Below are 23,955 nucleotides of genomic sequence, written 5' to 3'. Positions count from 1 at the left end.
ATCTTTTTTTTTAATTTTTTTGATTTTCATGCATCTAAAGTGTTCAGTTGAATGCATTTTGACAAACGTATGTGCTGACACGCTGCATGGATGTTTTGTCCTTCCCAAGTATTGTCATTTTTGTTGTTTTGGCTTTGTTTTGATTTTTAGAGACTGAGAGAGAGAGCATGCATACGGGGAGGGAGGAGGGTCAGAGGGAGAGGGAGAGAGAGAGAGTCTTAAGCAGGCTCCATGGCCAGCGCAGAGCCTGATGTGGGGCCCAATTTCAGGACCTTGAGATCATGACCTGAGCCAAGATCAAGAGTTGTCCGCTCAGCTGAGCCACCCACGTGCCCCTCCAAGTTTAAAAAAATAAGCTGTCATTTACATAAAATTAAAATTCGCCCTTTTTACTGAGTTCTATGAGTTTTGACAAATGCTTAGAGCTGTGTGATCATCACCACCAAATACTTATAACTTAAGTGATAGCTGAGGGATTAAAAGGAGTTTGCCCAAAGATCTTAAGGAAATCTGTGTCCCAAACCCACAGAGAGAGAGAGAGGATTTTCTCTTCCCCGTTTTCCTGCAGGGCCCAGCGGACGTTGTGAATAGTCACAAGCGTTCTCAGATTGCTCTCGCCTCTGTTACTGCGCATCTGTCCTTGAAAGGAGATTTTGAACAAACAGGGCTTGGGAAGCTGCCCTCCAGGAGCAACCTGAGTTTCTGGTTGCTTGCCTCGCTAGATAACAACTCGCTGTCCTGGTGACGGGGCCGAGATGACAGGTGGCTCTGCCAAATCAGAATGCAACCATTGGCACTTGCTTCCTGTGCCACATGAATGACAGCAAATAAAAGCTGAAGGCTTGGAACGCTGCCCGGTGTCTTTAGCAAAAGCTGGGAAGCCTGGCTTCATTTATAAACCCTCCTGACCTGGGGCGGGGTGGGGGGGGGTGGATCTGCCTGGCAAAAGGGGAGCCTGACCAGCTAGCTGCCAGCCACACCGGTAGGGAGAGGACAGGCTGTGGCTCTGGCAAGACCCGATGGGGCCAGGTTGTGCCTTGGCACAAGGAACAACGAGAGCCTAGAGGTTGGGTGGTAAAGACCATGGAGATTTCCAGTGTTAACCACCGGAGATTCGCCTTTGCAGAGACCATTCTCACCCTCTCGGTGTCCCTGGGTTCCTTGGGCCTCTGGACTCCCTACAGAATATCCTTCTGGGGGCTCCCCAGGGTGTGGGGATGATCGTATCTACAGTTTGGTGAGCAATGCACACATATGACCACCACCCAGTCAGGTAGATACGATTTTTATCTCTGCAAAAGGAGCTGTTGAGGCTCAGAGAGGCTAAGTGACTTGCCTGGGGTCACACAGCGAGTTGGTGGAGGAGTTGGGATTTGAATCTCTCTGGTCTGGCTCAGGACCTGCACCTTTCAGCCCCAAGAAGCGTGTGTGTCTGGTGTGTGTGTGTGGCGGGGGGTGCTCCCTGGATGACCACAGTGCTCTATTTTAAAAATAAAAAGAAAGGGGGCACCTGCGTGGCTCAGTAGTTGAGCATTTGCCTTTGGCTCAGGTCGTGATCCCGGGGTCCTGGGATCGACTCCTGCATCAGGCTTTCCCCATAGGGAGCCTGCTTCTCCCTCTGCCTATGTTTCTCCCTCTCTCTGTGTGTGTCTCTCATGAATAAACAAATATAATCTTTTTTTAAAAGGCCCTATTTAAAAAGGAATTCAAAGAATAAAGAGTTAATAAATGTTCCCGGTATTCCTACTTATAGGGAGTGGCTATAAGGTAACCTGCACCACCCACTCAACTGAGGAACTGTGAATAAAAGGGGAGATTGGGGAGGTGGCATCTGGCTTCCTGGGGTAAAACTGAGCCTCCCCCACACCCGGGCCTCCACCACAGGCCGCAGCGCTCTCTGCACACTGTCTCCCCGATTCCCCAAGCAACGGCTGTGCAGATTCACAGATGGGAAAATGAGGCTGGGTGAGGTTGACTCACTTTCAAAGGGGAGATTTCACTCAGATTTGTCCCATGCCAAAGGTTCCATCATGGGGTGAGCGATATGGGAAACAAAGGCAGAAGAAGAATTATTGAATTTCCTCACTACCTACAGCCCATTGACAAGTCCTTGGAAGAAGCAGGGTGACCTTGCTCTAGGGACAACTGCCTCGATGTTAATACTTGGCTAAGGGCAAAAGTCTATCTTAGCCTGCCTCCCAGGATCCTGTAGGTCTACTTTGACATATAAAAATTCCTTTAGAATTTTCCTTTATCTCTACCAGCCAAGATACATATCGCCAATCATCCCCCAAGCACATGGCCCACTGATATACATCTGAAGGGTCTCATGACTCAGGTTTTATTAGATGGTAACAAATGACCTTTCCCAACAATAGCTGGCCCCTCAAGGTCCTGGAAACCTTGCTTCAGAAATTCCTCAGAGACTTATGGTCTCCCTAATCCCCTCCCAACTTGAGAGTATATAATGGGCCACTCATGACCCCAGTGCAGCTCTTTCTGCCCATGGGTCCTGTCCCCATGCTTTAATAAAATCACCTTTTTGCACCAAAGACATCTCAAGAATTTCTTTCTCGGCCATTGACCTTGAACCCTAATGTCTTTTCCTACATCAGAGACCAATACATGGACCAGGATAGAGATGCATGGAGGGATGCATGGAGGGCAAACTATGGGGGTGGGGGGGGGGGTAGGAAGAGTTTTGTTGAAATCCCTTCAACCCAGCCTAGCTTTCTTAGATTCCACATATCAATCTCAAAAAAACAAAACAAAACAAAAACAAAAAAACAAAAACAAAAAAACTTGGAGCATCTGGCCAGCTCATTTGGAAGAGTATGCAACTCTTCATCTCAGGGTCATGAGTTCACACCCCACATTGGGTGTAGACATGACTTACATAAATAAAGAGGGTGCCTGGGTAGCTCAGTCAGTTAAGTGTCTGCCTTGGGCTCAGGTCATGATCCCAGGGTCCTGGGATTGAGTCTTGCCTCAGGCTCCCTGCTCTGCAGGGAGTTTCTTTCTCCCTCTGCCCCTCCCCCCACTCGTTCTCTCACTCTCTCCCTTTCTATCCCTTAAATAAATAAATAAAATTTCAAAAAACAAACTTAAAAAAAAAAAAACAAAACAAAACTGTGGCACCTGGGTGGCTCAGTTGAGTGTCTGACTCTTAGTTTCCACCCAGGTCCTGACCTCAGGGTCCTGGGATTGAACCCCATGTTGGCTCTACACTCAGCTCAGAGTCTGTTTGAGACTCTTTCTCCCTCTCACTCGGTGCCTCCCCCCTGCCCGCTCTCTCTCTAAAACAAATAAATAATGGGATGCCTGAGTGGCTCAGCAGTTGAGCATCTGCCTTCGGCTCAGGGGGTGACCCTGGGGTTCTGGGATCGAGTCCCACATCGGGCTCCCTGCATGGAGGCTGCTTCTCCCTCTGCCTGTGTCTCTGCCCCTCTCTCTCTCTCTCTGTGTGTGTCTCTCATGAATAAAATCTTTTAAAAAATCTTTTATATAAACAAAGAAAACCGCAAAACTTCACAGAAACAGAGCAGATCAGTGGGGGTGGAGAAATAGGTGAAGGTTGTCAGAAGTTCCGATCTCCGGTAGTTAACACTACTGTATTGTACATTTGAAAGTTGCTTAGGGACGCCTGGGTGGCTCAGCGGTTGAGCAACTGCCTTCAACTCCGGTCAGGATCCCGGGGTCCTGGGATCGAGTCCCTTGTCGGGCACCCCTCAGGGAGCCTGCCTCTCCCTCTGCCTGTGTCTCTCTGCCCCTCTCTGTGTGTCTCTCATGAATAAATAAATAAAATCTTAAAAAAGAAAGAAAGTTGCTAGGAAAGTAAAGGTTCTCCCCACACAGGCACAGTAACTATATGAGGGGATGGATGTGTTAATCAACCATATCGTAAAAATCATCTTGCAACACATTCCTGGGTCAAATCACCACAGTGTGCACCTTACACTTACACGATGTTATATGTCAATTATACTTCAGCAAGGTGGGAGCACACGGATTCCACAGGAAATAAGGGAAATCACTCAGCGTGTGTTTTTCTCCTTCTGACTTACTAAGCGAGGCTCCGTGTGCATCTGCGGAGAAGACCACGCAGGACAGGGCACCGCACAGAGTGAATGCTTCATAATGTCACCTTTCCCTGCCATCGTGTTCCCAGCATTTCCCCGGCCACCAACAGGGACTGGGACTCATGAGGAACTGTGGTCATTCGAGGGTGGGGAGCCCCAGCCGGCACCTTGTCTTCCCGGCCTGTCCCCCACAAGCGCCCCAGCCCTGGGGACTCCATCTCCGGCTCCCCCTGGCGCAGAGCCTTCCCACTCGCTGGGCAATTTCTTCACTCCAGGGGCCTTTTCACAATATTCTTGGCAGCTGTTGGTTAACTTGTGTTTTAAGATTTTGAGTAACTTCAGAAAAACAAAAAAGGGAAGCTTGCCTTGCCTCCTCACTGTCTGGGTTCCCCTGGAGCTGACATCCTGCGCTCTTCTTGCCTCCTGGAGCTTTCCTTGCTGGGCTCGCTGAGTCACACTCACTTCCTGTCCCTGCCCTGGGGCCACTAAGCCCCTGCCTCCAAGTAGAAGGCATCTGGGTGCTTCTTCCTCTGCCCCTTCCTCTGCCAGGGTCCCAGCTTTCACCCCCTGGCCACCGCCCCTCCTGCCCAGCTGGCAGCTCCGGCCTGCCCTGGAGCCTTACAGTTGAGCAACTTCCAGACCACAAACCTTATCCCTCCCGTGACTTGGAGGAGATATTCTAGAAGAAGCTCCCTGCACAGCACGGATGGAGAACTCCCCCCTCTAACGCGTTCCTGAGTGACTCAGTTGGGTTAGGCATCTGCCTTCAACTCAGGTCATGATCTTGTGGTCCCGGGATCGAGCCCCACATTGGGGTCCCTGCTTCACGGAGTCTGCTTCTCCCTCTCCCTCTGCTTGTGCTCTCATTCTCTCTCAAATAAATAAATAAAATCTTCCTAAAAAAAAAAAAAAAAATGCATTCCTGATCCTGAGACCATCCGTCCTCACTTCTCGTCCCCTGGGAGAAGGGGAGGGGTAACCTCAGACCCTGCAAAGCGCTGATGTGAGAAATCCTTTTTGCTCACTTTGTGGGGCCCTCCCTCTTCACCTGCCCAGGGCCGAACCTCACTAGAGCGGTAAATGATAATATTATTATATCCATAATATATTATGATGATGATCATCATTAGGCAGCCAGAGTTTCCTGGATGCTTCCTATATGCTTACAGGGGGACCACCGGTCACCTTGAGGTCTGTCTCCACCCCAGACCCCCCTGCTAAACTCACACATCCTGCTGTCTCCTGGGGATACTGCAGATAGCACCAATGAAAATGTATCATGCTGTTACTTTCTGCACAGTCCAACTAGTTGCCAAGGCACAGGTCATTTGAGAAGGATCCCAGCTAATTCCAGTGGAAGATTAACAAGGTTGGAAATAATCTTCAAGGGAGTGAGTCCAGGGACGCCTGGATGGCTCAGTGGTTAAGCTCTGCTTTTGGCTCAGGGTGTGATCCTGGAGTTCAGGGATCAAGTCTCACATCAGGCTCCCTAGGGGAGCCTGCTTCTCCCTCTGCCTATGGCTCTGCCTCTCTCTCTGTGTCTCTCATGAATAAATAAAGTCTTTAAAAAGAGAGAGAGAGAATGAGTCCAGGTATTGAGACTTGATGGCTGGCACCTCCAGCTGAACCTGATCCAGGGTGTAGCGCTAACCACCTGTGGACCTGAGGACACAGCATGGTGGGGACAGATGCTAAGAACAAGTTATATAGGGTCAAAAAGAAGCAGCCAGCCAAATCCAGAATGACGGCAGGACAGGAAGAGAACCCCAAAGAAAACACACCAAGTTGTGATAAATGTCCCGAGGAAGTAAAGCATGGGGACATTTGAGCTAAAACGGGAAGGAGGGAGGATGCGAAGATTTGGGGGAAGAGCACTGTAGGCCAAGAGAACAGCAGGTGCAAAGGTCCTGTGGCTGGAACAGTGTGGTGTGCTTGAGAGACAGCAGCAAGCCCAACATTGCTTGAGCCACTGAGGGAGCCGGTGGGGATTGGGTGGGGGGGGGGACCTTGTAAAACACAGAGGGAGGTTGGATTTCATTGAATCCTTCAGAGGAGGGTTCTGAGAAGTCTCAGTAGTGCAGGTGGAGGGCTTGGCGTTAGGCCTGTGGCTGCCGGATGCTGTGGCCCACAGGGGTCAGCGAATGTTTTTTTTTTTTAAGATTGTATTTATTTATTCATGAAAGACATACGAGAGGGGCAGCGCCCAGGCGTCCCCCGCCAATATTGGTCGGATCCAAGTGTCCGTAAGTCGGGGGTGCTACGCCACCAGCTGGGCACGAAGGAGGGCCCGGCAGAGGCCGCGGGCGGCGTAAGCGATAGAGTGTGTCTGCGCGGAGCTCGAGCAAGCGCTGACCTAGTTCTCGAAGCTTCAGTTAGGGTCACCCCAGCTCCCGGTACCCGCGTGAGCCAAGAACCCGGGAAACCGGGCCACAGCGCCCCCTGGCGCCCACTCACCTAAGCGGCCCCGCGGGGAGGCGAGTCTGAACGTCCCAGTCGAGCTCCAGCTCCCGCCCCGCGCAGGGCAGCCGCGCACCCGGGGGTGGGGGCGGGCGCCGCAGGGGTCCCTGCCCGCGCCCCGTCCCCTCCACGGCCTTGCACGTCCATCGCTCCGCCCCGGTAGGAGTTTCGCGTGAATCCTAGAAGCAGCCTTGCTGGCAACTGGAGTGTTGGGCGCTTTCCGGGGCCCCCACCCGCAAAACTGTGCCGGCGATTTTCCTGGGACGTGTCCTTGGATTTCCCTGAATTCTCAAAAGGATCAGTGACTTAAATCAGGGCCAGGTCCCCCGTGGCCGGTGGGGAAGGGTCCTCCGGGGCCGCTCTCAGCCCACGCCCTCCTGGTCCGGGCCCCACCCGCCCTTGCTCAGATCCTTGTGTGGTTCCCCCGGCAGGGGCTAAATCCTCACCTAGGCCCGGGGGAGCAGGGGGGTGCTGTATGGCTCTCTTCAATATCCTCTTTACTCCATCTCACTCTCTTCCACATAGAAATGTGCCCTCCCTCCCTTCCCTGACTCCTCTTCACTCTCAACTCAGACTCCTCCTCCTCCTCCCCCAGGAAGCCTTCCTTGACTGCGCCCACACTGGCTAGATTAGGGCATCCTCTGGGCTCCCACAGCCCTCTCTGCCGCTGTCCGCCTGGCTCTGTTTGTGCCCCAGGATAAGGGTCATCGTGTCTCACTGCCACTGTGAAATTCCTAGCTCCTTTTAGCTGAGCATTAGGGGTGAATTGTATCCCACCTCCCCCCCCCCCCCACACCCGGCAATTCATGTTGAAGTCCCAGCCCCCAGCACCTCATAATCTGACTGTATTTGGAGAGTCTTGTACAAGATAATGAAGTTGGGCAGCCCAGGTGGCTCAGCGGTTTAGCCCCGCCTTCAGCCCAGGGCGTGACCCTGGAGACCCAGGATCGAGTCCCACATCGAGTCCCACATCGGGCTCCCTGCATGGAGCCTGCTTCTCCCTCTGCCTGCGTCTCTGCCTCTCTCTCTCTGTCTCTCATGAATAAATAAATAAATAATCTAAAAAGAAAAGATAATGAAGTTAAAACGAGGTCATTAGGGTGGGCCTTAATCCGGCATGACTCGTGTCCTTAGAAGAGGGGATTAGGACACAGCCGTGCAGAGGGCCAGCCACGTGAGGACACAGGGAGAAGTCGTCTCGCTTGCATTCGCCCAGGTGAGCGGCCTCAGCAGGAACCAACCCCGCTGACACCTTGATCTTGGACTTGCAGCCTTCAGGGCCGTGGGGAGTACATCTCTGCAGTTTAATGAGTCACCTCTGTTATGGCAGCCCTAGCACCTCATACACCCTCTGACATACCCTGCAGTTCCGAGCCCCTGCGAACACCCTGGGGTGGGGAGGGGGATGAGCTGGGAGGGTTCTAACGCTCTGCGGTGGGAACTGGGCCTGGTTTGCTGCATGCCTGTCTTCACCCCAAAGCACTCTGATCCCAGAAGCTGGAGAAGACCCCTGGCCTCGTATGGCTCCGGGGCTCATCAAGACAGTTCTTGGAGTGGGGGTGGGGGTGTAGGTGGCGGGGGAGGGGGGTGCAGGATGCAGGGCCCATTCTGCTTGTTAATACTAGCCGTCCTGGGATGCCTGGGTGGCTCAGTGGTTGGGCTGGGCGTCTGCCTTTGGCTCAGGGCGTGATCCCCGAATTCCAGGATTGAGTCCCACATGGGGCTCCCTGCAGGGAGCCTGCTTCTCCCTCTGCTTATGTCTCATGAATAAATAAATAAAATCTTAAAAAAAAAATACTGGCAGTCCCATCAGTAGCCAAGAGGACGCTAGTGCCAGCGGAGGAACAGCAGCTGACAGGCTCTCATGCCATCAGCTTTCTGGCATCATCTCTATCTCCTCTGCAAAGTGGCTGCCATTACCGGCCCCACATTTTGGATGAATGGAGAACCCAGGAAGCCGGCCAAGGCCTTACAGCTAGTCCATCGTAGAGCCAATGTTCAAACCAAGCCTAATTCTTAACCTTCGCCTTGGCTGGAGATTCCCTGTGGTAGGACAAGAGTGGGGCGGGGGACCCACGGGGGGCTGGCCCAGGACAGCTCCCTCAGAAAGAAGGCGAGGTGGGTGCTGGCTGGCAGAGAGAAGGGAGGAATTTATTTCTCTGGGAAGGGAGTGGGGGCAGGTCAAGGCAAGGCAATGTCCTCCAGCTTCTGGTCCAGCGTCTTAAGGTCATCCAGGAAGCGGGTGGGGGTGAGGATGTGCGAGGAGCCTGTGCAGCAGGGGAAGGTTGGGGAGGTGGGGCTGCTGCCTCAGGACCTCCAGCTAAGGTCCTTGGGGAAGCAGGCCCTGACTCCGAGGACTTAAGAGTTTAGACTCCTTAGAAACATAGGGGTCCAGCCCCCAGGTGACCCCTCCCCTGGGAACCCAAGCCCCAGCCCCTCAGAACTCAGGAATCCAGCTGCTTGCCTAGGGCTCCCAGACACAGGCCCTACACAGGCTCCAGGGTTTAGGGATCCAACTGGAGTCCACTGTCAGCCCTACCCTCTAATGCACCTGCAAGGCCAGCCCCAGCACCCAGGGGCCCCAGCCCTGGCTTCTCACCAATGAGCACCTCCCACTTGCCATCGGTGGCCCTGGTCACCTCATAGGCGGCCCTCATCTCTGACATCGCCACACCACCCATGACATAGATGATGAGCCGGGGCCCTGCCCGCATCTCCACGCCGGCCTTGTTCTTATGCCAGTGGCCAAAGCGGGCGCTGTGCAGGAGGAGGCGGGCAGGGGTCAGTGGAGCAGGAGACTCCCCCACCCCATGAGACACCCCTCATCTAACATGGGCCTGGGTGGGGCCTGGGGGCTTTCACCTGACAGCAGCCTGGGAGCTGGACGTGGGGGCGGGGTCAGACACGAAGGGCCAGAGCTTGCGGTCCAGCCGGTCCTCCACGGCATCCTGGAGCCAGGGAGGGAAGCTTAGGAGAGGAGCCTCAGGTGAGGGGGCCCAGGGTCCAGGCAGACAGGGCTACCATCTGCATTTCTAGCCCCATGGAGACCCAGGAGTCCAGGCACCCAGGTCCATGGGAAGGGGAGGGGCAAGGCTGCTGGGTCCCCGAGTGGGTAGGGAGGTGCCAGGTTCCAGAGGAGCAGCAGGCAGGAAGCTAGGAGCCAGGCCCCCGGCCTGGTCCTTTTTGCCATTGCTGCTTTGGGCTCCCAGGATGGGTAGGGGTGGTGGTGGGGAGGGTGCAGGGGGAACAACGGGATTTCCCAGGGTGCAGTGGGGGCGCTGCAGGGGAAGAGAACAGAGGAGGGCAAAGGAAGGGCCCAGGGTCTGGACAGGAAACGAGGCTCCCTCCTCAAGGTGCCTGTCTGCTGTCCCAATTACTTGGATGTCAGTTTGGGGCACCTCCCCACCCCCTGCCCCTGCAGAGTAGATCAGATGCCAGGGGGATGCCCATAATGAGGGATTTTCTCTTAAGCCCTGAGGCTTAGCACCGTGACATGAAGAGGACTGAGCCACCACCTAGATCAGGACTTGGAGGTGGTAGGGGAGAGGGTACAAGGGTGCAGGGGTGTGCAGGGGAAGGTCAGGCCCCACCAGTGGTACCTCCATCACGTCCTTGACGACTGGGGTCCAGCGGGACAACTGATAGGTGGGCTCCAAGCGCTCCCTCCGCTCTAGCCGGCTTGAGGTCCCCGGGCCCTAGCGGGGGGCAGTGGGGTGGTGGGAGGATGGGGGAGAAGGAGGCGGGTCACAGATGGGTCTGGGCGCTCCTCTGGCTTGGGGGAAGGATTGCAGAAAAAGATAGAGAGATGGAACAGAGGAGCGGAGAGAGAGGGAGGAAGGAGTAAGAGGGAGAGAGGGGGCCAGAGAGAGGGGGAGGGAGAGGACGGGAAACAAGAGGGAGAGAGAGACAAAGCCAATGAGACCAAGATGTGTGGCAAAGAGAAAGACAGGAGAGCCAGGTGGGGACAGAGGTGGAAGGGCTTGGAGAAACAGGGGACCCGGGAGGTGGGGGACAGGGAGACAGACAGGGGGCTGGGAGAAAGAGGAGGGACAGGTGAGGGGGACACGAGAGTCACCCCAACAGTGGAGGCAGGGTCAGGGGAGGTGGGACACACGGGGCCAGAGAGAGATAGGAGTGGCTAAGCAGACAGCTGAGCACAGGAAGCTGCTGTGTGGCTGTGTTTGGGTGTGTGTGTGTGTGGTGGTCCTCTGAGTCCTCCAGGACCCTACAGTCGACTGTGGGCCCTCATCCCAAAGCTGGTGACCCTGGGATTCAAGCCACACACCCCACACTGCACCATCACCAGGACCACGGTGCTGACTACACCTCATCCTCTGCTTATCATGTGATCCATGACTGGGGGTGTGTGTGGGGGGGGGTGACACCGCTGCAGTGCCCGCTGGTCCCCAGACCTGATCCTGCATAGACCTCTCTGTCCTCCCAGAGCCACACCATGCCTCGAATGCCCCAGCCCCGTGATGTGCCGTCTGCCCCCCAGGACCCAGGCTCTGACTCTCCCAGGCACCTCCATGCCCACATTTGCCTTCTGCCCAGTCTACAGCTTGCTCCTGGCATACCCCAGGGTTGGTGACCGTGCCCCCCAGCTGCTCCAGGTTCCGGATGAGGCTGCTGTGTGCCTGCACATTGGCATGCTGGATCAGCTTGGCCAGATTCTCCTCACTCACACCTGGAAGAAGAGGAAGGTGGGCTTCTGTGGATGGGAGTCTCATGAGGGGGGGATGGCTCAGAGACGATGGGGGGGGCAGAAGGTACGGACAGAGGTGGAAGGGCTGAGAAACAGGGGACCCAGGAGGTGGGACACAGGGGATTCCTGGGGTAAGGGGGCTGGGGGTGGCAAGAGGAGGTCCCAAGACTGTCCTCAGGACCGAGGGAACCACTGGGGCAGGTGTGAGGAGGATGCTAAATCCTGGATGGGGATCCCAGAGGGGAGAGATGGAGGTCTAGAATTCATTGAGGGGACCAAGTTTGGAAGAGTCACAGATTCGGGAATCTCTATGTCAATGGAGCCCTCATGTAGTGAGAGTTTGCCCAGATCAATAGAGACGGGGTTCCCAGGTTGGAGACGGGTATATCTGTGGGGTCGGGTGTGCCTGTTGAGTGGGGGCATGGCAAGGTCAGGAAAATCATGGGGTTGAGAGATTCCCAGGATCATTGCAGACCCCCGTGAGTGGGGGTATCTGGAAGCCTCTCCATGCCCCCAACCCACCGTTCCGCAGAAGGATGTAGAGCAACAGGACCCGGATCTTGTCATAGGCTGGCACGGCTGCATCCAGCAGCACGGGCACGATCAGCTTCATGGCATCCTTGATCTTCTCACCCTCTGCGTCTGAGCCCATGGCCAAGTCCTGCGGGGCAGGGGGGTGTGGGGTTCCAGAGCTAGGGTCCCTGGGAGGACGTTGGGGACCGGGTTCTTCCTACTACCAGGTCTCTGAGGGTTTCATCCCGGCACGTCAATAGGCCCCGCCCTTTGCCAGGCCCCGCCCCTTATCCGGGTCCTATTTTCCTGTGGACCTGCCCCCCAATAGACCGCACCCCTGTCCCGGGACCCGGCCCCTCCCCTCTCACAGGCCACACCTCTGCGGGCTCCTCCCCTGCGGGCCCAGCCCCCTCCCTGAGGCCCCACCCGGCCCCAGGCCCACCCCACCTGCTCCACGCCGCACAGCTTCTCCACCGAACCCTTGAAGTGCTTCATGCAGTCGTCCGCTAAATGCAGGTGCGTAGAATACTGCGGGATGGGAGGGGGGGTAACAGAAACTGAGTCCGAGCCGCAGTGCGGGGAGGGGGGGGGGCAGGATCCCCGTCCCTGCTCACCTTGTTCAGCTCCTTCTGGTACTGCGGCATCTTCTTCAGGATGTGGGACAGGTCTTTGATGTTGGCCTGCGGACAGGGAGGCTGTGAGGCCGGGCCTGCCACCCCGGGTCCCCCTCCAGGCTCTGCCCTCCCCCCACCATGAGGGCAGGGGCTTCTCCTGCCCCTACCTTGTCCGTGGTCAGCCTCTTGCTCTCACAGAACGTCTTCAGAAGCTCCGTGACCTTCCTGGTGATGAAGAGCGGGCAGGGGTGAGGTCGGGGACCAGCACCGGGACTATAGTTTGACAGCAGTGTGTGTGTGTGTTGTGGGGGGCGGTGTCACACGGCCAGGGGGTGGGAGCCAGGGGACACACGTGTCCCTGTGCCAGGCCATGTGTAAGCCCACACTGAGGAGTCTGGCTGAGGAGCGTTCCCCCAGAACCAAAGGCCGAGGACACGGCCCACGGGAGGAGGGGGCTGGGGATACAGGTGGGGACCACGTGCAGAGTGGCCCACGCCCTTGGCCTCCCCGCGTGCACGCACTTGGACACATCGGCGATGTGCATGTGCCGCAGCTCTACCCACAGGTCATCGTCCTCATCCAGCAGCACAGCCTTTTCCCGGGCCTCACTCAGCCCCGTGGTCTCGTACCTGCGGAAACAGAGGGTCAGGCAGCTGGCCGGGGGCCAGAGACCCAGGAGGTGATGGGGGGGGGGAGCAGGGTTCCTGGGATCCGCCCACCTATATGTGTCCTGTTCGATGTTCAGCAGGTCATAGGCCATGGCCTGGAATGTGAGCTCATGCAGCAGTGGGGACACAGGGTCGGCCCCCCGGTCCACGATGAGTAGCTGCGAGCGGGTTTTCTCGGGGCCCTGGGGGTTGGCAGGGATGAGGACACTGACCCTGTCCTTGGCTGGGGCTTCACCCTCACCTCCCCAGTAGCCCCCCTTACCTCTCCCAGACTGGGATTGTCAGCCTTGAAGGCATTCAGCTTGGCCAGGACGGCATGGGCCAGCTGAGCCGTGACCTCTGGGCCCCTGGGGGTGGGGTGGGCAGACATGGGGTCTTAGGCATGGGGTGGGGGAGGGCCAGGTCACCAGAGGTCAAGGGATGGGGTTAGGGTTGGGAGTCGGGACCAGGACTGGGGTCAAAAGTGAGGTTAAAGGCTGCATGGAGAATGGGATCAAGGTTGGGGGTGGCACCAGGGTGGGGTGCCCACTTGCGGTAGCGGATGGCCGGGTACTCCTGCAGCGTGGCACACAGCGTGGCGATCTGCTGGGCCAGGGCCTCAATTTGCCGTGCCCGCTCCCCAACCCGGAAGGGGCAGTAGAGGTTGTAGGTGCTGTGGGGGGCATCCAGGGAGAACACCTGGGAGGACACAAGTGCCAGGGCCACCGCTACAGGTGTACACCTGGCTCGAGAGCAGCCTCCAGCACCCGCCGCTCCCCAGGGCCTCCGCCGGGCTCTGGAGCCTGCTCTGCCATCCAGGAGTCAGGCCAGCCAGCTTCCAACTCATGCCTGAAGGAGGTAGAGAGATACCCCGGCCCCCTCGCCCTCGGGCAGGACAACTCGGAGGTGCGCTCCGTGCCACCCCTTGGTGGGGGACACTCCCACAGCAGGTGCCCACGGCAGGTGAGAACCCATGATCCTCTGTGTTGGCTAACTCTTCCTTTCTGGCCCGGTGTCTCCTTTACTTGTTCCTGTGTCTGTTTCTGAGAGAACCCAGGACATTTGGTCACAAATGTCCCCCCCCCCGGGCTAGCCTGGGCCCGTACCTGGGCCTCGTAGGGGAGGAAGGCCAGGTGGATCTCCTTCAGCGTCTTCACCACCTTCGCTAGACGTGAACGGCTCAGCTCAGTGAACAGGGGCTCAGGGCAGGCTGGGTAGGCAAGAGGGGGCATCAGACGAGAGTGGCCCCATGCCCTGAGCACCCCCTCCCACCCTGCCCCCAGCTCGCTTCACTCACTGTCAGTGAAGAAGATGTGTGCTGCTTTGTAGGTGAAGGTCGGGGTCCCCCGGAAGTCTGCTATCAGAGCCTGTACTGACTGGGGGAGGCAGACCATTGCCCAAGCCTGGTCCTGCACCCCCAGAGCCCTGCCCCAGCCTACCACCCACTGCTGTACTCCCGACACGCACAGAGGCATGCGCATACACACACACACACACACACACACACACACACACACACTCACTCAAGCTCACATAGGCACCTTCTCTGTGGGGCTGAGCAAATAAATGGCCTCCAAACTGGGGATGGGTTCTCGGCGTTTGTTGATGTCTTCAACAACTAGTAGGAAAAGAGAAAGGGCCATGTGTAGGTGGCATTGGGGCCAGGGCTCAGAGGATCTGAGACTCGGAGAGTTGGACACTAGGGCAAGAGGACAGAATGCTAGGGCAGGGGGAGCTGTACTCCCTCGGTGCCCGCGCATGGGTGGCACAGTAAGAGTTACATGGGCAGGGTTCTGTACATTCAAGTCACAGCCCCACCCCCCTGGGGGTTTCCCATAGGAAGTTATGCATTCTAGGGGGGCTCAGACTGAGTTCACTCTGGGGGTCCTATGTTGGGTTTCACACACAGGGGCTACATAGTCGGGGAAGCTGACCCCTTAGGAGTTGCAGCTGGGGAGTCCTGCCTGGGAGGTCCACCTGTCACAGGCTCCCACACTCAGGAGGGGGAAGGGCTCTACATACAGCAACCTGCATATTGGGGAGTTCTGGACAATCTTAGGGCACCCCATACTCAGGTCTCATCTCAGCAGCATGGGGTGGGGGTGTCCACTCACTAGTAATGCCCTCAGCTAGGATGTCTGACATCTTGCAGCAGGAGGACAAGATGCGCATGCTTGGATGGTCCATGATGAGTACCTGTCGGGACAGATGGACAGAGGGGCTGATGGACGGATAAGAGGGCAGGGGGGGCTATGCTGCCCCCGAGGCGGGGCTGGGGTGGTGGGCAGGACTGGCAGCTTCAAGAGCCGGCTGGGTGGGAGGACCCAGGACCTGCACCTGACCCCACACTGTCCCAGGCCCAACCACCAAACCACCTGCCCCCAACAAGCCCCACCCCCCCCACAGTGGCCTCCTCTGGGAGTTCTTGTGGGTCCCACATTCAGCCCCCCACCCCTTGGGTCGGGACAAGGCATTCTGCCAACACCCTACCTTCCACTCCCCATCCTTTTTGACACTCCGAATGACTCCATTCAGAATTTCTGCAGGGAAGGTAGGGAGGGCTCAGGATGTCGGGTTCTCTGGCCCCATCACGCTCCGAAGCCTGCTGGGCCTCCATCTTCTTTCCTGTTTGTTTTCCTCTCCCCTCAGTCTTGTGAGGCCACCCCTGAGGTCACCCCCAATTTACAGACAGGGAAACGGGTTCAGAGAGGACACGTGACTAGCCTAAGTACCCTCAGCCCTAAATGGCTAAGTGCCTGGGGCTTAAGTAACCACTCAATAAACATGCCTTAGATGAATGAATAAGGGCGCCAGGGGGGCTCAGCGGTTGAGCACCTGCCTTTGGCCCAGGGTGTGACCCCAGGGTCCCTGCAGGGGACCTGCTTCTCCCTCTGCTTGTGTCTCTGCCTCTCTCTCTGTGTGTCTCTAATAAATAAATAAAATCTTTAAAAAAAATAGATGAACGAATAACTGAAAGCCAGAGTTCACATCCAGGTCTGCCTCCCTCCAGAGTCCGGCTGTCAGCTTCCCCACCTGCAACCTGGAGCCCTCCGGGTGGGGACATGGAAGCCAGGCCACCCCCGCTCCACCTTCATCAATTTCCTTGCAGGACACCCGACTCCCTCGCTCTGAGGCGGACCTGCCCCCCCCCCCCCACCGCTAACCCCTGTGTGGGAGGCTCCGTGTAGGGCTGGGGTGCCGGGGTTTCGGCGGAGGGCGGGGGCAGAAGGGACGCGGTGGCCCCGCCCGCCGAGTGTCATGTCCACTCTTATCAGGACCGCCAGCGCGGGAGGCGCAGGAAGGAGGTGCAGAGGCCGGAACTACCCGAGATGGGGGCAGGGGCGACCTCACCCCTCTGCCCGGAGCCCGGGCCCACGCGGCCTAGACGCCCGAGTCCTCACGCCGCACGACGTCCGCGGGGACCCGGGAGAAGGACGGCGACCCCCGGCCCCGGGCCTGGACAGCGGCCTGGCCGCGTCCCGGAGCCTCACTCCGACGGGGGGCGCTGCGCAGCGCGCCCAGCCCGGGCCCTCCCAGCGTCCAGCCCCGCCCACTGTGCCAGGCTCGGGCACCCGGCAGTCGGGGCGTCCAGCCGCGCTCCCCGCCGGCACCCCGGGGCCCCGGGGGAGCGCGCCCCGGCGCCTGCCCACGCCACCCCTAAGCCGATCCCCGGGGTGCCCGGAGTCCAGTCTCCGGCTGTTCGGCTCCGGCGCGGGAGAGCCGCGACGTCCAGCGGGACCAGGTCCCCGCCCGCCCCCTCGAGGATCAGGTGCTCGACGCCCGGCCCGGCCGCCGGGCTCCCGCGGCTCGCGCACCCCGCGGCCCCGCACCCCCAGGAGACGCGCACTCACTTTCCCCCACCACCGCCTTCAGCCCCGAGGGCGCCATCTTCCCCCAGGGGCGCCGCCGCCGCTTCCGGGTCTGTCCCAAGGTGGGGGCGTGGCCCGCGCGTCGGCCACGTGGGCCCCGCCCCCCGCGCTGGCCCCGCCCCCGCGGGCCCCGGAAAGGCGGGGCTGCACCTGGCGGCGCGGGCGCGCGGACGTGGCCACGCGGGGGTGCGGCGGCGCGAGAGGGGCGCCCCGACGGCACAGGCGGCCGCGCGCTCGGACTCCCCTCCCCTGCCCGCGTGCAGCGGGGTCGCGGGGTCGCGGGGAGGCAGCCGCCAGCCACCTGCCAGAAGTGTCTCCGTGGCGGGCCGGCGCTGTGGGTGGGCCTATCCGGGGCCGCGGGGCCTTAAGCCCGTGACCCACTTGCCTTCTGTTCCCCAGAGGGTAGCAGCAGGTGGACAACATTTGATCAACCCACGAGGAGACCTGGAAGGAGGTTCGTTGAAGCTAAGCCGGCACCTGCTGTGTGTCCGATTCCCACCCGACGCTCTCAGGACCCCTGGCGGGGAGTGCGGTGTAGACGACGAAACCGCGGCTCGGCGGGGGCCTTGTCTGGGGCCACGGGGTGAATAGGCCCGCTGGGACCTGAGCCAGGTCTCCGTCCCTGGAGGGCCGCTTGTCAAAGCCTTGCCCTCACCAGGTGCACACACACCCTCACGGGCTGATAACCGCGTTCGTCTTCCGATGAATCCGTGGGCTTCGCGGCATGCTCGACCCCTCGCACACTTACAGACACACTCGGTTCACGTTTGACTTGAAATTTCATGGCCCGCTCCTGCTGTGCGCTGGCGTTGTCACAAGGAGGGCACAGCCCATTCAAAAGAGGTCCCATATTTCAAGTGTGATGCACAGGTGTGAACGCGGAGTCCGGAACTGGTTCCTTCATTTGGCCATCTTTATTAGGAGGGGGTCTGGTGCCTGGCCCGTTGCCACTCACCTGGGACAGGCAAGAGTGAGTAAGACTAGGTTTGCCAGCTTGCAGCAGGAGGCCGAGATGCGCATGCTCGGATGCTCCACCATGAGTACCTGTCCGGATGGATGGACAGAGGGGCTGATGGACAGGTAAGTGGGCAGGAGGGGCTACAGTTGCCCCGGAGGTGGGGCTGGGGTGGTGGGCAGTTAAATGGAAGGGAGAGAGAAAATGATCAATTCTGCTCTAGAGGAAATAACCAGTGATGTGATAGCATGTGCCACGTTGCTAGGGATCTATTGTGGGTGATCCCACAGGGGGACCCTGATAGGGTGGACTTTGGATTTAACCTGAACGACATCAAAAAGCAGCCACGCAGCGATCCAGGCAGAGAGAAGCAAGAGTTGTGGCTGGAGGAGCGCAGGGAGTGAGGGGAGCTTGGAGGGGCTGCAGAGGCCAGACCTCTGTGGAACAGGGTAGGACTGACTCGGTCCAGTTTGCCAGGGATTGAGAGGTTCCCAGGACACAGGGCATCCAGTGCTAAAACTGAGACAGTCTTGGGCAAACGAGGATAGCTGGCTACTCTAGGTAGGATTTGGAGGGTTTCTTCCATTTTTTCCTCCCTCCTTTTCCTTTCTTGTTTCTTTTCTTTTATAGCTTTTTTGAGATATACCTCACGTACCATACAGTTCACTCACTGAGTGTACAACTCAATGCCTTTTAGCATGTCGAGAGGTGTGCTTCCATCTCCAATTTTAGAACATCCCATTATACTCCACAGTGGTTGAGTTGTCTCCTGAGGGCAGTGGGGGCCAAGGGAGAGTTCTGAGCAGGGGAAGGAGGGGAAGGATGGATTGCAGGGGCAAAGGGAGGAGCTGGGAGGCCATGAGACCCCCCCCCCCCTTTAGCTTCTCCGCCTGTCCCCTGGAGGTGAAAGTCCGGAGGGCTGGCCACTGCCCACCATACTGTGAGGGCGACCGGGATCTTCTGCTGTTATGGACTGAATGGTATCCTGCCCACCCTCCCCCAAGACAGGTTGAAGCCCTAAGCTCTGGTACCTGAGATTGTGACCTTATTTGTAAACAGAGTCATTGCAGATGCAGTTAGTTAAGAGGTCACGCTGCAGTAGCATGGGGCTCTAACGCAATGCGACTGGTGTCCATGTCTTGTGACAGCCATGTGAAGACAAGGACACACAGGAATGTCACGTGATGACAGACACAGAGATCGAAAAACTGCAGCGACCAGCCAAGGAGCACTGAGGACTGCCTGCAACCTGGAGGAGCCAGGGGGAGGAAAGGAAGGACCTTCCCCCATGGGACTCAGGAGCTGGCACTGCCAACACCTTGACTTCAGGCTCTGGCCTCCAGAACTGTGATGGTGTCTGCTACTTTAAGCCAGTTTGTGACTTTGCTACGGCAGCTCCAGGAAATCAGTACACCTGTGGAAGAGCAGGGCATCTCACTGGCATCAAGGACTTGGGGGCGTGGGCAGGGTGTGGCTGGGGGCCCTGGATGGGGGGACGCTTGCCTGGGGAGGAGGACCGAGCTTTGCACTTAGGCAGGTGTGATAGTGCAGCCCATTTATTCTGAGGTTTTAACTGGTTTCCAGGAAGGCGTCTTGGGTAGGGGATGGGGTACAAGTGGGATCCTCCTGGTGGCACCCTCTCCCAAGGCACTGAAAGAAGGGCATAGCTGCTTGGGGGAGGGGAAAGGGGCAGGGCCAGGGACTTTCCTCCTTGCCTCCCATACCCATGCACACAGATTACAGATCTCAGGAGAAAGCTCAACATGGCACTGGTGGCAAGACAGGAAATCCCAGACCTTTTCACGGCGCCTGGGTGGCTCAGTTGGTTAAGTGTCTGCCCTTGGTTCAGGTCATGATCCTGCAGTCCTGGGATAGAGCCCCTGAGTGGGCTCCCTGCTCACCAGAGTCTGTTTCTCCCTCTGTCTCCCCCTGCCCCTACTGCTCATTCTCTCAAATAAATAAAATCTTAAAAAAAAAAGAAAAGAAAAGAAAAAGGGAAATCCAAGATCTTCTTATGTTAGGGCCTGCAGCAAGCAACCAGACCCAGGGATGGTGAGTAGGAGGGGAGGTCAGGAGACAGAGATGGAGCTAGTTGGCCTGGTGGTGCCTCAGTGGCCCTCAGGTCCAGCTTCTTCCCCTACTACCTGCAGATGGCAACTGCCTCTCTAGCAGGGTGAGATCATCCTGCAGCCTCCCACTGGTGGGCTACAGATCCCACCCGAGCTGTCTGATGGCCTGTCTTCTCCCAGTGGGACGAGCCAGCCCCTGCTCCCCATTGTGGGGACGCAGCTCTGGCCTGCTGTTGAGCCCACCTGAGAGTTCTTGGGGCCCAGTGAGTCCTGCTGGGCAAGGTCCAAACCCAGGTCACCTGGTGTCCTACCCCTGCAGCAGCACCGGCATACTGCTACAAAAACAATTATCTGGATCATCTTTATGGGGCTTAAGCGTGGGTGGGAGCAGATGGGGCGTGAGCTGGGGATTTGGGGCTGGGTATCCACTCCCCCCCCCACACACACACACACAACCCAGTCTTTTAAAAAGCCTTCTCTGGCACAGGGCAGGGACAGAGGCCAGCAGAGAAGTGGACGGGACCCAGGGGAGGGGAGCGGGGACAATGATGGACCAGGAAGAGAAGGTGGATGGGAGCTCAGCCCCCTGCATTAAGGTAAGCAGATCCCACCCCACACATCCTCAACTCAAGGGCCTGTGAATGACAAGACTAATTAGTTTGTAGGGCACCTAATTAGCAAGCAAGTCTCCTGGGACCCCTGACCCAGTTGCCGCCCAAGGAAGTGCTGGTGGGCATGAGGGTCCAAGCGCCTAACCCAGCCCCGGGGCAGAGGTCAGGGCTCTCAGTGCTAACCCCTGTCAGGTGGGGGATGCTGGGATATGGGGGTGGCCCCTGGTATGTTTCCCTGGCTCATGTCACAGCCCCCAGGCCACCCTGCAGCCAGGGCCCCAATTTAGAACATCAGGATGATGGCACCAGCAGTCTCTCCCTTGAGGCAGCACCACGTGAAGTGGCCCTGCTGCCCCGGCCCCTGGGGCAGGGGCCGGGATTGGGAAAGAGGCTCAGGTCTCATTCTGAGCAGCTCTGCAGAGCAGCACATTGACGGAGACTATGGTGAGAGCCGCGGAGGGGAGGGGAGGGGTTCCCCAGCTGAGAGGCCAGCTGGACTGAGTGCGTCTGTCTCTCAGGCTGGCTCTCCAGACCAGGAGGGCTTCTTCAACCTGCTGAGCCACGTGCAGGGTGACCGGATGGAGGAGCAGCGGTGCTCACTGCAGGCGGGGCCCGGTCCGACCTCCGAGAGCCGTGAGAGCGGGCAGGGGGGTATGTGGGATCGGTGTGGTATCTGGGGGCATGAACGGGGCAGGGCATGGGGATCCAGGGAGAGTGGCCATCTGGGGGGCTGGTGGGCAAGTCTGAAACTGAGCGGCAAATGGGAACACTGGGCAAGGGATGGGAGGTAAAGAGACAGGGAGTGCCTCCTAGAGAACTTGAGTGGGAGAGAAGGAGCGAGTTGGGGGCTCCAGCTTGGGCTGTGTCCCCTGGAGTCTGTGTATATATTCATCCCCACATGCCTCTGCTTAAAGCAGAGAGTGGCCCTGCACCCGAGATGGACAGCCTCATGGACATGCTGGCCAGTACCCAGGGCCGCCGTATGGATGACCAGCGTGTGACAGTCAGCACCCTGCCTGGCTTCCAGCCCATAGGCCCCAAGGTAGGTGACATTCTGCTGCTGGGGCTGAGCAGAGACCTGTGGGGCTGAGCCCTCTGACTCTGCCTCCCACCCCCGGCCACGAGTAAATGGGGCCTCACTATCCCATCTATCCATGACTTGCCCCCTAGGGATGAGTGCCTGGTAAGAGTGCAACCTTGGGTCCCTGCCAGTCACAGGATCCTGACCCATCTAATACCCAGCTTTGGGTTGTAGGACAAACGCCCACCCTTTCTTAGGCAGGGCTGAGAGGGGCTCAAGGTCAGGCTGGGGGCATGTTAATGTCAGAGCCGCTGCTGGAAGTCATGGCTCTTGCCTCCCTGTCTCACGGTTTCATGGAAGACAGAATGAAGGAAGACACTTCCAAGGAAGAGGGCACATTAGTTTATACACAGGACACACGCATCCATGCACTTGTGTGTGTATGACACACATATGCATGCGTAGCCTGGATTCTGATCAAGGCCCCAAATACCACCCTAAATGTTGAATAACTATGGTACACAGAAGCTGGGGGATGGTAGGAGGCCAACAGCAGGAGGTGGGACACCTGCACCCTCCCCCAATGTTTGGGTCACCTCCAGCTGGCACTGCCCTTGGTCCCTCCCTCTGGCTGACCCCTCTTCATCCACAGGACGGAGTGCAGAAACGAGCTGGGACGCTCAGCCCACAACCCCTCCTCACCCCTCAAGACCCGACTGCTCTCAGCTTCCGTCGGAACAGCAGCCCCCAACCCCAGACACAAGCCCCCTGAGGGCCCGAACCATCCTGGGCCCTCCTTGGCCCCTGAAAGCAGACAATAAAACACTTCCACAAGAAATAAGAAACTGTGTGTATGTTATTTCCTGGGTGAAGGGGCTAGGATTCAGGAGCTCTGCTGGGCAGCGCGAAGGAGCTTCTCCTCCCGCTGCTTCCGTATCCTCTCTTTGAATTCTTCTAGCTCCCGGCGCTGGGGGTGGAGAAGGAGGATGGAACAGGAAGGGAGGAGGACACACACCTCAGGGGCCTGGACCCCCTTCCCACCACCCTGTCCCTTACTCCCCCAGGACACAGCTTCAGAGTTCAGCGCCTACACTGGAGACCCCGTGCCAATTACAGCGAAGGCCCGAGTGGGGCCAGCTTCAAGTTTCAGGAAGAGGGCAATAAGGAAACCATATGCCCCTCCGCTCTCGGTTCTCTCCTCACGACTGAGAGCAAAATTTTCATTCAAACTCATCATGGCCACGGGGATCCAGGCACCTCCATCCCTTTAGGGGGAAGAAGAGTAGGATACTTACTTGGTCCTCCTTCTCAGGTGGCCACAGCTCCCTCTGTGGGAACAAAATAACCGCTGGAAGCATGAGCCAGGAGCCTCCAGACACACCCCCTTCCCTTTATGGCAGGGCTGGCTGGTGGAAAGGGGACACTGGTCCCCAGCAGCTGGGTGCTCCAATCTCTCCCCCACCCCCTGGAAAGAACCCATGAATACTCTCCCTGTGCCCACCTTGCGCTGTATGACATAGTCCTCAAACCACTCGGCCTGATTGGCAATCCAGAACATAGCGACAGGGAAGGTGAGGTAGAGTGTCATCTAGGAGGGGCGGGGGATAAATGGGCAGAGCCAGGGATTAAAACCCCTTCCACGATAGGCGTAGGTTGCTCAGAGCCTGGAGGACCATCCTCCCGCAGTGCCAGGAGTGCCTCCTCAGGGCCCCCCCAAGAACCGCACAACTCCCACCAGCCCGGTAATAATAATAATTCAAGAGGCCTCAAGTCTCCCCCAAATCTGGGAAACTCCCTCTCGCACACACACGCGCGCACACACACACACGCGTGCACACGCGCACACACACGCACACACCCTGACTCAGGGTACAAATCCTCGTACTAATATCAAAAGCCTCCTCGTGAAACCTCATTCCCCACCCGCTCGTCAGATCCCTGGAGCACCCCCAAGCCCAGGAGGCCTCATTATTTGGAGTCTATTCCCCTAAACGTAGGGGTCTCCCTATCAGAAACACACAACCACACGGAGCCCCTGAGCTTCCCCAGATCTCCCCCAGGGTCCGGAGCCTCCTTCTCGGAGCCCCCGTCCCCGGACCACTCCTCTCCGAGGCCCTCCCTCGCAACAGCCCTCCCCTAACCCAGCGCCCCGCCGCTGGGGCTTCCAACCCGGAAGATCCCTCTCCAAACACAGACGCCTTCTCCCCCCGACATGGCCCTCTCTCTTGGAGTCCCCCCTCTCAGCGCCTCCTCCCCAGATCCCAGAGGAGCCCAAACGCCACCGGGCTCCGAAGCTCACTGACCCGAAACACCTCCAGCTTCACCCCCATCTCGCTTCTCCTAGGCTACAAAGCCGCTTCCGCCCAAAGTCGACCCTCCAGCAAAACGGCAGCTCATTGGACGTTCGCGGGCTCC

The 23,955-nt window shown here is 58.1% G+C and overlaps 3 protein-coding genes across 10 annotated transcripts; 1 reads left to right on the top strand and 2 right to left on the bottom strand.

Annotated features, from left to right (window-relative positions):
- Positions 1-8,666: 8,666 nt before the first annotated feature.
- On the bottom strand, positions 8,667-16,966 carry STXBP2 (syntaxin binding protein 2). Of its 4 annotated transcripts, none has more exons than XR_011994481.1 (19): positions 16,867-16,966; positions 15,506-15,555; positions 15,130-15,211; positions 14,557-14,633; positions 14,313-14,391; positions 14,122-14,225; positions 13,566-13,714; positions 13,299-13,383; positions 13,088-13,218; positions 12,890-12,997; positions 12,536-12,593; positions 12,369-12,434; positions 12,202-12,282; positions 11,764-11,902; positions 11,114-11,223; positions 10,136-10,567; positions 9,399-9,484; positions 9,136-9,293; positions 8,667-8,803 (listed from the first exon to the last, which is right to left on the bottom strand). XR_011994481.1 is itself a non-coding variant. In XM_072721546.1 (19 exons), the coding sequence occupies exons 1-19, from the start codon at positions 16,901-16,903 to the stop codon at positions 8,718-8,720; spliced, it is 1,782 nt and encodes a 593-aa protein (XP_072577647.1). In that variant the 5' UTR covers positions 16,904-16,966; the 3' UTR covers positions 8,667-8,717. The 4 variants fall into 4 exon arrangements, 2 of the variants coding, with proteins under 2 accessions (XP_072577647.1, XP_072577648.1); XR_011994482.1 differs by having other exon boundaries at positions 10,136-10,308; XM_072721546.1 differs by having other exon boundaries at positions 10,136-10,231.
- Positions 16,967-19,951: 2,985 nt separating this feature from the next.
- PCP2 (Purkinje cell protein 2) lies at positions 19,952-22,385 on the top strand. Of its 5 annotated transcripts, none has more exons than XM_025985767.2 (4): positions 19,952-20,504; positions 21,038-21,152; positions 21,437-21,561; positions 22,193-22,379. In XM_025985767.2, the coding sequence occupies exons 1-4, from the start codon at positions 20,070-20,072 to the stop codon at positions 22,310-22,312; spliced, it is 795 nt and encodes a 264-aa protein (XP_025841552.2). In that variant the 5' UTR covers positions 19,952-20,069; the 3' UTR covers positions 22,313-22,379. The 5 variants fall into 5 exon arrangements, with proteins under 5 accessions (XP_025841552.2, XP_025841554.1, XP_025841553.1 ...); XM_072721548.1 differs by lacking the exon at positions 19,952-20,504 and adding an exon at positions 20,857-20,963 and having other exon boundaries at positions 22,193-22,385; XM_025985771.2 differs by lacking the exon at positions 19,952-20,504 and adding an exon at positions 20,857-20,963 and having other exon boundaries at positions 21,038-21,170; positions 21,434-21,561.
- On the bottom strand, positions 22,379-23,949 carry PET100 (PET100 cytochrome c oxidase chaperone). The gene is made up of 4 exons (XM_025985772.2): positions 23,844-23,949; positions 23,042-23,128; positions 22,836-22,868; positions 22,379-22,507 (listed from the first exon to the last, which is right to left on the bottom strand). Exons 1-4 carry the CDS (start codon positions 23,868-23,870, stop codon positions 22,424-22,426), a joined length of 231 nt encoding a protein of 76 aa, XP_025841557.1. The 5' UTR covers positions 23,871-23,949; the 3' UTR covers positions 22,379-22,423.
- Positions 23,950-23,955: the final 6 nt, after the last annotated feature.

The sequence above is a fragment of the Vulpes vulpes genome, chromosome 9 (genome assembly GCF_048418805.1).
Source record: "Vulpes vulpes isolate BD-2025 chromosome 9, VulVul3, whole genome shotgun sequence".
NCBI classification, from domain to species: domain Eukaryota; kingdom Metazoa; phylum Chordata; class Mammalia; order Carnivora; family Canidae; genus Vulpes; species Vulpes vulpes.
The sequence above is the reverse complement of the archived record's forward strand: the minus strand, read 5'-3'. Positions and strand labels throughout refer to the sequence as shown.